This window comes from Phyllopteryx taeniolatus, chromosome 18 (assembly GCF_024500385.1).
Source record: "Phyllopteryx taeniolatus isolate TA_2022b chromosome 18, UOR_Ptae_1.2, whole genome shotgun sequence".
NCBI classification, from domain to species: Eukaryota; Metazoa; Chordata; class Actinopteri; order Syngnathiformes; family Syngnathidae; genus Phyllopteryx; species Phyllopteryx taeniolatus.
The window spans coordinates 17,992,802-18,006,005 of NC_084519.1; the positions used below are offsets into that span (position 1 = coordinate 17,992,802).

Consider the following 13,204-nt stretch of genomic DNA (forward strand, 5'->3'; position numbering starts at 1 on the left):
AAGCCTCAAGAGCCAATGGCTGAAAATGCGCAGGAAGCCATTTGGCGCTCAAAATTCAGCCCCTTGAAGCCAGTTTAACTCAGCGACATGAAATTTGGTAGACTTGAGTATCACGAGTAGACCTGCAAAAAAGCCTCAAGAACGCAAGCCGGAAAATGCACTGGAAGTCATCCATTTGGCTGTGGCGCTGTCATTTTGGGCCTTTTCTTTTCTTCTTGGAAAATTCTGCCCCCAAAGCCAGTTTCACGTGCCTACCTGAATCTTGGCAGGAAAAACCTTCTCAAGAAGGCGTGGCCAAAAAGACAGGAAATGACTGGCACGAATTGCGTTCTATTTCTTGACGTATTTCATCTTGTGGGCAGGTGACCATCCGAGGGGAGGAGTGGCACTACATCGGCACCCAGGGCCCGCTGGCCAACACCTGCGCCGATTTCTGGCAGATGGTGTGGGAGCAGGGCGTCAATGTCATCGCCATGGTTACGGCCGAAGAGGTACGTACGCGAGCGTCCGGCGGACGGGCGTCCGTTGGTTTCTGACCGCGCCTTTGCCCGCCTTTCCAGGAGGGCGGGCGGCCCAAGAGTCACCGCTACTGGCCCAAGCTGGGCTCCAAGCACAACTCGGCCACGCACGGCAAGTTCAAGGTGACCACCAAGTTCCGCACCGACTCGGGCTGCTACGCCACGACGGGCCTGAAGGTCAAACACCTGCTGTCGGGCCAGGAGAGGACCGTGTGGCACCTGCAGTACACCGACTGGCCCGAGCAGGGCTGCCCCGAATATGTCCAGGGCTTCCTCTGTGGGTGACCGCCTCCGTTTTGTCGTCCTGGCCTCGTGTGTGTTTTAAAAACAATGTTATGTCTTTCTTCTGTGTCCTCAGCCTACCTGGAGGAGATCCAGTCAGTGAGGAGGCACACCAACTCCATGCTGGACACCTCCAAGAGCCTTAACCCCCCCGTGGTGGTGCACTGCAGCGCAGGGGTGGGCCGCACCGGCGTGGTCATCCTCACAGAGTTGATGATCAGCTGCCTGGAGCACAATGAGGTTGGCACCTTGAAAAAAAAAAATAGATATCATCAGGGTTACCACGATAGTGCTAAAAGGAATACAGCGTGCCCCCGCTTTATTGCAGTGAATCGTTCGTGTCCTCGCATATTTTTTGGTTTTCTTAAAAAAAAAAAAGAAAAAAAAAAAAAGACCCTGCAAACTCCCCCTGTTGCCCCTATTTTGTCACATTTTTCAATATAATAATTTTTCAATCGTATTCATCTCAACACGCACTTGGCTTACGGCCCATGATTTAAAAAAAAAAGACATTTGGCAAAATACACACAAAAAAAAAAACAGAAAGCGTGAGGTTTGCTGTCGCCATCTAACGATGAATTAGTAGGACAGCAATGAACAAATATTTTAATCATCAATTTATCTTTTATTAATAATGAATTATTTTTGTATTTAATTATGAATTGGACATAAAAAAAAATCATGCATTTATTAAAAAATAAATAAATTTAAATGCATGATTTTTGGATTTTTTAATTTTGATTCAGTTACTGGTTTGGTCGGTAACAATGTGGATCATTGTTTTCCAAAGTAAAAGCAAATGTTTGCTAATACCTTATTTTGATTCATCACAAAGATAAGGTCTGTAAATGATTAATCGACGATCCAAAAGTTGTCAATTAATTTGATGATTTTCAGGGAGTTCCGCTGCCGTGGCTGCGTTAGAGCGCCTCGTTGTCGGCAGTGAGTGCGTTTACATTTGGCATATGCAGATGGCCGAGAGCCGGCGCAAAAATGAGGCTAAGTGAAGCGAGAGAGGACTAAGTAGGGATTATGCGTCACCGTTGTTAACGATTCATTCTTGTCTTTTCCGTTTTGTGTACAGCAGCTGCGGTTGTGGTTCAAGTGCTGTCAAAATCAAGTTGCGTTGAAACGGTTTGTTGTTGTGGTCCCGTTTAGCCCGTGGAGATCCCCACCATGCTGTCGGGCTTGCGGCAGCAGCGGATGCTGATGGTCCAGACCATCTCGCAGTACAAGTTCGTCTACCAGGTCCTCATCCAGTTCCTCAAGAACTCTCGCCTCATCTGAAGTGTCTGCGGACGACAAGCCCTCACCCGCGTTTTGATTTTTTTTTTTTTTTTATCTTCTTCTTCTTCAGTTTTCAACTGCTAATACATTCTGTACATTTCCTCAAATAGCGGCCAGTTAAAAAAAAGGCAAACGCCACCTTCAAATGGACACTGCCTAACGTATTTATTCGGCACCAAGTTGCCACAAGATGGCACCAAAGCCCTGTCTAATATAAAACTATTGCTTTGACGCCATCTTGGTGCCAAGTAACCATTTTGAAGTGTGGCGAGGAACTTCTGTTAAACACGCCAAAGCCCCTTCTCGTAGAAAAGTAGTGCTTTGCTGCCATCTTGTGGCATCTATAGGTAATTGTAACCCTTTTTGGGAGGAGCGTGTCAATGGTTCACACAAAGCTGGTGCATTTGAACGCTGCTGCTAAGCAAAAGAGCAGTACTTACCGTGGCAAGTGCAAAGTTAAAATGATGCAATCATTTTAAACATAAACAACTGAGATTGTTTAATGTTACTCCAAAAATGCGCCAGAAGTTCCTCCGCCGTCTGCCGTTGAGAGAACGAAACGCCCCAGGCCGCTAGATGAAGAAATGCATTTTAAAAGTGGCACAATAGTGCTTGGATTTAAAAAAAAAACAAAAACAAACAATCAAACAAACAAAAAAAACAGCAAATATTTACTTTGATGTTGTAACGAATGCCTTATTTTTTTTTTTCCTTGTATATTTATTTATCCATCTCAACAATGAGCTGCCCAGCCTTACATTTCAAAATGTCCATCATGAAAATCACGGGTGGGCTGTACAAGATTTCCCAACAAATGCAAGTAGTCACAGCGCTTCACTTTTGGCACATTTTGTCACGGCGTGACCTCATTCCAGAATGGGGGGGGAAAGTACTTTACTAAACAGGTTGTCATTATGGGATGTCGTGTGTGGAATTTAGAGGGGGAAATGAGTTCAATGTGGAAAAGGGCTGTTGCATAACAAAACATGGAAGGTGAAAAGGTGAAACATTTTGAATACTTTTCATACGATGTTTATTATTATGTATCGTTATGTCATAATGTTGGATTTTTTTGTCGCTCTCGAACACTTCCTGTAAGGTTTCATTGGTTGTTGGTTTAGGTGAGTACATTTGAACAATCAAGATGAAACCTCGAAAAAAAAGTACAAAGAGTGCATTGAAAGACTCGTTGGACAAACTGTAAATAGCGTTCAGTTGTGCCTTCAAGGAGCTCTCCACGCCTATCCTAGCTGAAATCTTTTTGAGTCACTATTTATCCTGCAACATGTTCATAAAATAACTTTTGTTTGTTTGTTTGTTTATGTACAGACACGTGTATTGTGTGAAAATACTTGTTATACTTTCATGACTTGGTACTAAAAAATACCGCAACCTGTTCAACTACGCATGCATTTTTAAAACAAATCTATATTTGAATGTATATATAAGCATATAAATATATATATTCTGGTGTGTATAAGCTTCCGGCTCTCGCGAGTGTTTTATTGCACTCGTTTGTCACGTGGCATTGCACTGTTTGTTCATATTTAATCCCCCTTTCTTTTTCTTCTTCGTGTGTGTGTGTGTGTGTGTACATATTTTGTATATGTTTTCACTGCATTCTCCTCCTCCTTGTACTTGCTTGTAATGCAATAAAGCCTTATTTTCTCTACATGGGTGTTAATGCAGCTCTTTATCAGCAGAAGGGGTTCACTTGGACTCGGTAACACACGCGAACTATGATGGGAAGGTCCAAATGTGTCATTTCTGCAACAACAACAAACGTGTTTGTGCATGGCTTTGAGAATGAAATGGGGGATTACCATTTTTCTTTTTTTAAATTTTAGTTCAAATGTATTTCTAAAAATAATGTATACATTTATTATATTTTAAAGACAATACAATTGTATTTAAAACAATTAGTAAAATACATTATTTTATTAATCATAATAATATTATTCTAAATATATATAGGTTAAATCTTTTTTAAAGTTGAAAATATATTTTTTCCCTACAAGTTGGTGTAGCATCATTTTTACAAAATCATTTTAGTAGCAATTCATAAAATATTTAGATTTTTAATAAACAAGAACTTTAGATACATTATTAAATTGAATTGAGACTGTTTGATCTTCCTATTTAAAAAAATATATTTTTACTGCAAGAAATTAAGTTTTGATATACCTATGAATAAATAAATAAATAAATAAAATATAATAAGTAAATAAACCTTTTAGTATTCCGTATTTATTTATTTATTTAAAAAATAAAAATTACATTCATTTTAGTGACTGATAAAATAAAACAGATTACATTGAAGTCTGTTTGATGTGTTTGCGCAGCTCTCGGACGTAGGGATGCTCGTTGCCGTGGGCCACTTCCATGATGCTCAACGCCTGGCAACGCACACGTTCCACAGTTTGAACACGTGTGCTTTTCAGAATGGACATTGCTCGGACATGAAGGCGTAAAAGTGCGACTGTACCTTGTTGAGCGCGCTCAGGCCCTCGGCGCGTCTGTCCAAGGCCAAGTCGAGTCGGCCCAGCTTCAGGTACAAAGACGCCACGTTCAGGGAGTAGGCGGGATACAGCTGCCTGCAAAGCACCACTCTTCATTTGCTTGACAGAAATGTTGTTTGGGGGTTTGTTTTTGTCATAGTCGACAACCTTTTTCCTCTGACTAAAATGAGACGATGCCTTCATAATTCTTTTCTTGGATGACTTCATAAAAATCCATTTGCGGGGACAAAGCCGTGTATTGATATCAACGAATAAAAAGGAGCCGAAGACACTGATGCGAGTTGCTGTTTGTGTTCTGATTCTCCTGAAAGTGTGACCTTTTGGGGCAACCTTTGTATTTTTGTGAAGAGTTACGTTGATGAAAGCTGTGTGTTATTTGTCTTGTAAACTGTAAGTGCTAAATAAAGTTGAGTTATTACATTTAAAAAAATTAATAAAATAAAATAAAACTTAAAAAACGAGACGGAAACGTCTGGCAAAGACGAGAGCCAATCAGAACGGAAGTGGTGCGGAAGTGACGTAGGCGGTTTGAGTTTGTGCCCGGGAACGTGCAGCGCTTCTGTCTGGATGAACTCGAGAAATTATTTTGTTCAGAAACGCGACCATTGTGAAGAGACATTTACAGCACAGGTGAGGATTTCAAGTCATTCAAATGCGACTTTTATCGGTCACTATTTGGGCTACATAAATCTGCTTATTCCGGTGACTTTCCTGCTGTTTGGGTTTGTTTTCAACGAGGGCTCGATTGTGGCTTGGTGGTTAGGATGCGCGTGTTTGATGACCTTTCACGGGCTCGGGAGAGCTTCCATGATATCATATTGGAGGCTAGCGTTGCCTTAGCTGCACGGAAGAACCAGGACGAGCAGCGAGCTAACAACAAAGTCTTTATTTCCAAACATTTCTGATTACTGTCGGCTGTAATCACGCCAAAACAAAATTCAACTGCGAATGTCAACTTGTTCCCCACGTAAATAAAATCTCCTTCCTCTGTCCCGCCCACTAACGCCCTCATCCAATCACAAATGAGAAATCACACCACGCGACCTTCATGGCCTCCCAGAAAATTGGAAATTACAGCGCTCGAAACCGATTTGCTTAACACAACTGCAGGAATGCTACAGTAGTTTTGTTTTGTTTTTAACTATTTGAGTTGCACTCAAATAGTTTTAGTTTTGCACGAATGGAACTGCAGTTCTTACACTTTTATTATTGTTATTTTATTATTATTATTATTATTATGTATTTGTTTCTTTTCATTTCTGAAGAAAAAAATAGCAAACCATTTTTTATTAGAAATTATAATGATCAATTATTTATTATTATTAATGCTTTTTGACTAAGGTCATAATCAAACTATTACACCTCTCACATGACAAACAACAACAACAATAATAAGAAGAATAAATGATGATGATTGATCGTACGCACTTGAAGGGTTTGAGTAGCTTCTCTCCGTAGCGCACGGCGGCGCGGAGGTCGCCCCGGTAGGCGCACACGCCCATGGCCTGGTAGCTCATGTGCAGCATGAAGACGTTGGCGTCGTCCAGCACGCCGCCCATCTCCTCCAGGCTCTGCTCGCACATCTCCAGGAGCTCGCCAGGGGGTGCTGTCGAGTCAAGGAGGCAATGGCGAAGAAGTTCAAGGGCGAGACATTCATATTAAGACCTAAATCACAAGGGTTTCATTTGTATTGTTCTTTCAATGTTAAAAATGTACATTTTTTAATTTGTATTTTTAACATTTAATGTATAAAAATATTGAATTCCTTAAAAAAAACCACAAACACACATTTTAAAATGACCTGCTTGTTAATATCAAAAACATAGAATTTTATAAATTTTTGTTTGAATTTCATTGTATTTATATTTTTAAAATTGTTCATTTTCCCCCCTTTCTTAATAAAGCTCATGTGGGGCTGCAATGCACTCCGGTTAGGGAAAAGGATATTTTTGACGGCTTTGAGGCCTCTGAAGTCGCTGATGGTTTTGCGGGCATAGCGCAACATGGCGCTCACCGCTTCCGCCGCCACTGGCTCGCGTCGCTTGCGCACTTTCAGCTTCAGCGCGTCCTGCGCACGCACGCACATTGGAACACAACACAACAACGAATTACAAGCATACAAGCTTTAGATGAGGAGAAGACTATCTTTTGTAGTGCCCGCCGTGTATATGTGCCTTTAAGAGGCGGGGCCTGGCGGGGTGCCGTGTAATGCGCGCGTGTTTGGGCGTGAGCTGTGGCCGACAGCAGGTCCTGTGCGAGTGTGCTCTGAATGTGTTCGCGGCTTTTCCCGGTATTTAATAAATACCTGAAAAGTCATGTTTGAGTGTATTTTGATTTTTGTGTGTCTGCGTGTGAGCGTGGGCGTTCTCACGTTGGACCTCGTGCGACACTCTTGGCAGCGGCAGGCGAAGTAGTACGCCTCTCTGAGCCTGGCGTTGCGGTCGTCTGTCGGGTAGAGCGGGTCGATGTAACTGATCAACACCTGCGCGTGGAAAACGCAAACTCATTCGTACAAGGTTCTCCTCAGGAAGTGAAGTTGCTGTAAACTGTGTGTGTGTGCGCGCGCGCGTGTCTCACTTCATCTCCGGCCTTGACGTGGTCGACCGCTCGCACGTCGGCGCGCGTACCGTTGAACGTCACGATCACGTTGGGAACGCAGCTGTGGTTGATCAGCGCCACACTGCACAAGGCGTACAAAAACTCGACAACTCGGGGATACGTTTTTTCTCATTGTATTGAAACGTTCACTCTTTAACTCCTCCCACATTTCTCCACCAATCAAAGCATTCCAACTTCACCTTCTTCAGCTCATTTCGGACATCTACGCAACGGAAATTCCCAAATTTGCACACTCAAATCCCCAAATCAAGATAGATTTGACATATTTCCTTCTCCTTTGCACAGTTCTTGACCAAAATTATTCCAACTTCAAAATGTTCATTGTGGACATCCGGTAACTATCAAATTCTCAAAATTCCCCCAATGTTCACAGTCCATGAACCAGGAAGTGCCCTGCTAGCAAACAGAAAAAAAAGAGAAAGAATTCAAAGTTTTTTCACTTTTATTCCAGGAATCTCATGTCCCTTTTTGTCATTTGAATCTCCCCGCCCCCACCCCAGAAGGAAAATGGTACGTTCCTGTTGTTGTTTGACGACCCCCTCCGTGAACCAGGACGTAGCCTGCTAGCTAACGACAAATAAAGCGTAGCCGTTTAGTGTTGGCTAAACTCCGGCGGATGGTGGAGTTTGGGACGTCCTTGTCATATCGTTGACTCCGTTGCCGATTCCGATATTTGGAAGGGAAAAAAAAAAAAAAAACCTTCTTTTTTGGTCCCTTAACAACAAAGATATGGATTACCGGTAGAACGTTTGACTTTTTTACAATACTTTGTCTTTGATTATTTAATTAACTTTATAACAGAGCGGAATTCTCAAGTACAAAAAAAGATCAAATCGGCCGACTGATTTAACGCTACTTGTGTGAATGCTGGTTAGCTTAGCATGTAGCACTCGGACACGGCTCGAGCGGTGACTGACTCGGGTCTTACTCTGGGTAGACGGCCGTGCCCAAGTGGGACAGTTCCTCGTCCTCGATACTGAAGCCGTTACAGGACACCTGTGTGGACCCCAAAAAAACAAAAAAACGGCAGGAGATGAATGCACAAAAACTGCGTCAACGTAGAAATTGTGTTTTTGTTTTTGAAGAGAGTTGACCTGTGAGAAGAGCGAGAGCAGCTCTTTGGAGTCGGGGAAGTCCAAATGTTTGGAGTAAAAGCGATGCAGTCCGGCCGCGTCCGCCCGGCTCTTGTCTCGTTTCTCGTCGTCCATCTCCTCCACGTCTACGACAGGATTTGAGATGGGACTTCAAGACCGGACTTCAAATTCAAGTTTCAAGACAGGGTTCACTCAAGCGTTAGGGTTTCAAATGAGGCTTTTAAAGCTGTCAAACTCGGTTTAGGGTTTCAAGCCTGGGTTAGAGTTTCAATTTTATTGTTTCAACTTTCCAGTTACGCTTGTAACAAGGTTTATCGTTTCAAGACACGGGTTTCGAGTTTGCGTTTTTAAGCTTTGGTTAGGGTTTCGAGTGGACTTCAAGGAAAGATTTCAAGCCAGGGATTACACAAGGTTTTGGGTTTCAAGTTGGAGTTTCAAATAAGAGTTTCCAGACCCTTTTGGAGTTTCAAATGAGGGTTTTAAGTCAAGGTTAAGGTTTCAAGCTAAATTGCAGTTTCAACTTTAGGGCGTCAACGTTTTGGTTAGGCTTTCAGATTTGTTTTTTTTCAAATGGAGGTTTCAAGTCCTAGTTGACACAAGCGTTAGGTTAGGTTTTGAAATGAGCTCAGGGTTCTAGTTTCAAATCTTCCCTTCTCGATACCAGCAACGGCCTCAGTGCAGACCGAGTTTCAAGGCAGTCCGAGCGTTTGAAATCAGAGTTAGGCTTCCCAACAAGGATTAGGGTTTCAAATGGCGCTTTCGGGGAGGCCTCGCATGAAGCCGACTTGGTATTTTGGGGTTTTGGACTCACGTGACAGCATCTCTCCGACCAGCAAGATCTTCTCGGACGCGCATCTTTCTTTCTGCGTTTTCTGCAGGGACGCACGGGCCAACGTTTCAGCTCAAAACGCATAACGGGCGCTTGAAACTTCCAACGCGGCCCAAAGCTGCTCGTCACCTTCTTGGCCAGGATTCGGGCCACCAGGCGGCTGCTTTCCGACGGGCACCACTTGTCCCCGAACGCAACCATCGCCGAGCACTCCAGCTTGTGCGCCGCCCAGTCGCCCTTCTGCTCGCACGCATCATTGGAAAAAGGCAAATTACTGGCACAGACGTGCGCGACACGAGGAGATGAAAACGTCAATATGTATGTGTAAGGATGCAACAAAAACGAAAATAGTGACGGAGCATGACAAAAAAAATGCAATTAAATATGAAATAATAAACCGACAAAAGGAAAAACGGACAAAAATTAAAATAATGCACGATGAAGGGATGTAAATCATAATGGAAAATGAAATATACTCCATAAAAAATGTGTAAAGGTAACAATAATCTTCAAAACAAAGCGCAGGTACACTATAATACACTGGAGCATAATACATCAAATACAATTAGAATAAATGAAATGGATGACGACACCGAAGCTTGACAGATGAGAAAAATGTGTGATAGAAAAACAACATATTGAAATATGAAATATACAGCGGTGCCTCGACATACGACTCGAATCGATTCGGTGAGCACGCTTGTTACTCGAAACGTCTCGTGGAAGTGAACGGAGATGCCGTGAATCTCGGAAAAGCGGCACCGCTGCAATCGGAAAAGTCCAATGAAGCACACAAGTTGTGGCCCCTACCTGACATTGGACATCGCAGTAAAAGGCTTTCTTGCATTTGCCGCATCTTGCCAGGCGTTCCGTCCTATAAATGACGCAAGAATGAATGAATGAATGAAACGGTACGATGTGCTGCTACCAGTTGGACAGAACTGAGATCCGCTAGAAGAAAAGAAAGACATCCAAATGAAGAAGAGGCAGAGAAGGTCCCCAACTACAGTACGGGCTTTGTCTCACAGCGCAGAGTATTTTCGTACCTGTTGCTGCTCCACGTGTGACGTTTGAAGACTTTCAATTAGCGGGACATCTACATATGCTAATTTCTGGAAGCCGTTTGAATCTCGTCGTAGCTCCAATGTGGACAATTCGACACAAGAGTCCCCCTCCTCCATTCCTCAGTGACGAGAAGTAACAGTTGTTTGAAGGCGCCGCCCGCCACCCCCCCCCCCCCCCCCCCCCCCTCCGACGCCTCGCCGTTGTAACCGATAGCGGCTAAAACTATCAATAGCGTTGACCTTCTGCGCGGCCGCATTTCTGAAAAGCGAAACGTCGTCGTGACAGTTCGGACAACTCCGGCGCTCGCTTAACCAGTCGAGGACGTTTATGTTTGGGACGCGAAGAGAAAATGAAGCGCCGTTGTGCGCACGTCTGCTAGCGTGGATAGCTAAAGCACATTAGCAAAGGTTTACAAACAGTGTGGCGCATTCTGTGGTGTATAAAGTAGTAAATAAGTTGGATGAATGAATACATTGAATGAACATAAATTCTAAAGTTCGACTCATTAATAAAAAAGTGCAAACATTGACACAAATTAAATACAGTTACATTAAGTTTAAAAATTAGACAAATGTATTATATTAAATCATACAAAAACATTTCATTGATACACCTTGAATTAAAAAAAGGAAAACTAAAACTAAATGATGACTAGTTATTCTGCAAATCATATGAATAACAATAATTAAAAACAAGATAAAAAAAAAACAAGAATTAATAGATATTAAATCAATACAAAAATCAAAAGCATTTAAAATAATTAGCAGTGATGCTACGATGCAAGATAACATTAAGTTTGAATAATTAGTAGATCGAATTATAATAATAATAATAATAATAATGACATTCATTGCACTGTAGAGACGAATGAATGCATTTGGCTTGTTTGCTTGTTTGTTTGTTTTCTGTTAGCTGGCTGGCACAGGTGGCACTCGGTACCTGCTGAAGCAGAACTCGCAGTGTTGCCCCCTCTCGCCGGCCGACAGCACGTGGCAGAAGGGCGGGCAGGAGAAGAGCAGCTCCCCGACCCGGAAGCTTCTGCTCACCCGCAGGCCGCGACCTTTGTCCCGGCTGTCGAACCTCTCGATCCCGTCCATGGTGAGTCCACGTCTTCTTCTTGTTCCTCCTCGGTGAGGAAAGAAGACCCCCCCCCCCCCCTCCCCCAGCCCCCTCCCCACCCCTGTCGCGGTTAAGTGGGCGGAGCTGCCGCGGCTATTAATAGATTGGGACCTGGGGGTGGGGGCCAGGCTCATTTTCAAACTCTTTAGAAAGGATTACTTTATTTCAGGGAAAATGGCTGAAATGGTTTGTTTCCAGTAACCTTTGGACAGATTGTGACTTTCCAAATGCACATTTATTATTTATCCTTCCTGGTGTTTTTAATGACTCGATTAAGAGCAAATGAGCGAAAGTGCGCCCACTACATTCAATAGCTGGAATACACCCGATTAAATACAAAGCTGAGATGAGCTAAACGGAACAAAGAAACTTCCTTCACGGACCAAAACAAAATTTGTAATATTATAATAAATGTGAGCATTGTAAATTACTACTATATATATATATATATATATATATATATATATATATATATATATATATAAAGTATTTCGTTTAGAGAATGAAATGGTACAATTAGTAGAGTAACTATTAGCTATGAGTTAAAATAAAAATAAAAAAAATACAAATTACAACAAAAGCTACCGTTATTTAATGAAATATTTTTGCATTTGTCATCATAAGCCACGTATTATACAATAAATACTGAAATGGAAGTAAGCATAAAAAAATGAATAATTACGAAAAATAGTAGAAAATATATGAATAAAGAAAACAATTAAATAATAAAATTGAAAAAATCAAATGAAAAGAATAAAGCAAAATTAAGGAATGAATAACACTCATAAAATAAATATTGTTATATTATTTTCGTTCTTTTTTTTTTTTTTTTTTTAGTTGTGGTAAGACCCTTTAAATGTGGAGAAGGTCCACAACCACAATGCTTATACATTAGAAGAGCAACTGAGTAGTTTTATTCATGTAATGATTAGTAAAAAAAAAATGTAATAAATAAAATAACATCAGCAACCAACAATACCTATCACATCATTACTATATTTTATTATATTGGATTGGATCCAGCAATAATTTTGTAGGCGACTGAGGCCATCTGGTGGCGGACACGGCAACAGCTCACTGAATTCGAGGACTAAAAAGCAAAACAACCACAGAGAATGAAGTCAAAGAAAAGAAATGCAAAATAAACACAAATCGTTCACGTGACCGTTCGAATCACCAACGGTATGTGTAAATGTGTCATTTGTTTTCATGCACTCTACAAAATATAATATAAAAAAATAAATAGTAAATAAAAAAATATAATCATAATAATAGTTGGAAAAATACATAATGAATGAAAATGTAATATGAAAAAAATTAGTTTTTATGTTTATACATTTATATACAAAATAACAAACTAAAAAAAAAGAAAACTAACTTAAATAAAGAGTGGAAAAATATTGAATGAAAAACACATGTAAAATACAAATGACCAAAAGTCAGCAGCACTATTAGAGCATTCAGAGAGAGAAAAAGAGCCAGAGCCCTCTTGTGGATAAACACTTGAAGTACACCTTCCAAATCACACCACGCGTTTCCGTCTGGTGCTTGCCTGACGTCCAATATTAAAATCTCACTTTGCTTTCTTGTCTCATGTGACGTGTGAGCTGAACCAGTTGAAGAAGGGCAATGCATGCATGTGGTGTAGTCTTATGATGATTCCGATTCCGATTCCGATTCCGATCTGTATCTGAAGCCTTTATGCGAGCTTGCCCCCGGCCCTCCTCCCTCCCCCGTGATTTGATTCGAATTTCATTTCCCCACTCTTTCAATCTAAAGATGTGTTCCTCTGCATTTTTTAATAATGTCCAAGCAAAGCGAGGCATGTCCCCCCGGCAGATTACTCGGTGGTCTTTGGCGTCTCGTCTCGAT

The 13,204-nt window shown here is 41.6% G+C and overlaps 2 protein-coding genes across 4 annotated transcripts in view; one reads left to right on the forward strand and one right to left on the reverse strand.

Annotated features, from left to right (window-relative positions):
• LOC133468034 (tyrosine-protein phosphatase non-receptor type 14-like) overlaps window positions 1–3,759 on the forward strand; it is a 39,765-nt gene extending 36,006 nt beyond the window's left edge. For all 3 annotated transcript variants that reach the window (XM_061753405.1, XM_061753404.1, XM_061753406.1), the window contains 4 exons: window positions 363–491; window positions 561–795; window positions 877–1,040; window positions 1,959–3,759. In XM_061753405.1, the coding sequence (XP_061609389.1) occupies window positions 363–491; window positions 561–795; window positions 877–1,040; window positions 1,959–2,087 (657 nt within the window). In that variant the 3' untranslated portion in view covers window positions 2,088–3,759. The remainder of the gene's footprint in view (window positions 1–362; window positions 492–560; window positions 796–876; window positions 1,041–1,958) is intronic.
• A 567-nt stretch (window positions 3,760–4,326) lies between these two features.
• On the reverse strand, window positions 4,327–11,339 carry LOC133468041 (N-lysine methyltransferase SMYD2-B-like). Its single transcript, XM_061753432.1, has 12 exons — window positions 11,153–11,339; window positions 9,959–10,022; window positions 9,278–9,388; window positions 9,131–9,191; window positions 8,320–8,444; window positions 8,154–8,221; window positions 7,184–7,286; window positions 6,978–7,088; window positions 6,554–6,674; window positions 6,035–6,209; window positions 4,573–4,681; window positions 4,327–4,483 (listed from the first exon to the last, which is right to left on the reverse strand). The coding sequence occupies exons 1-12, from the start codon at window positions 11,308–11,310 to the stop codon at window positions 4,397–4,399; spliced, it is 1,293 nt and encodes a 430-aa protein (XP_061609416.1). The 5' UTR covers window positions 11,311–11,339; the 3' UTR covers window positions 4,327–4,396.
• Window positions 11,340–13,204: the final 1,865 nt, after the last annotated feature.

What these genes read in the sequence shown, in the direction of transcription:
- LOC133468041 (XM_061753432.1), bottom strand. Translation starts at nt 11,310, where the DNA reads ATGGACGGGATCGAGAGGTTCGACAGCCGGGACAAAGGTCGCGGCCTG. An exon ending in TGCTCTCGCTCTTCTCACAG is followed by an intron (nt 8,222 to 8,319) that starts GTCAACTCTCTT and finishes GGGTCCACACAG; the next exon opens with GTGTCCTGTAACGGCTTCAG. An exon ending in GGCACGGCCGTCTACCCAGA is followed by an intron (nt 7,287 to 8,153) that starts GTAAGACCCGAG and finishes CGCCTTGTGCAG; the next exon opens with TGTGGCGCTGATCAACCACA.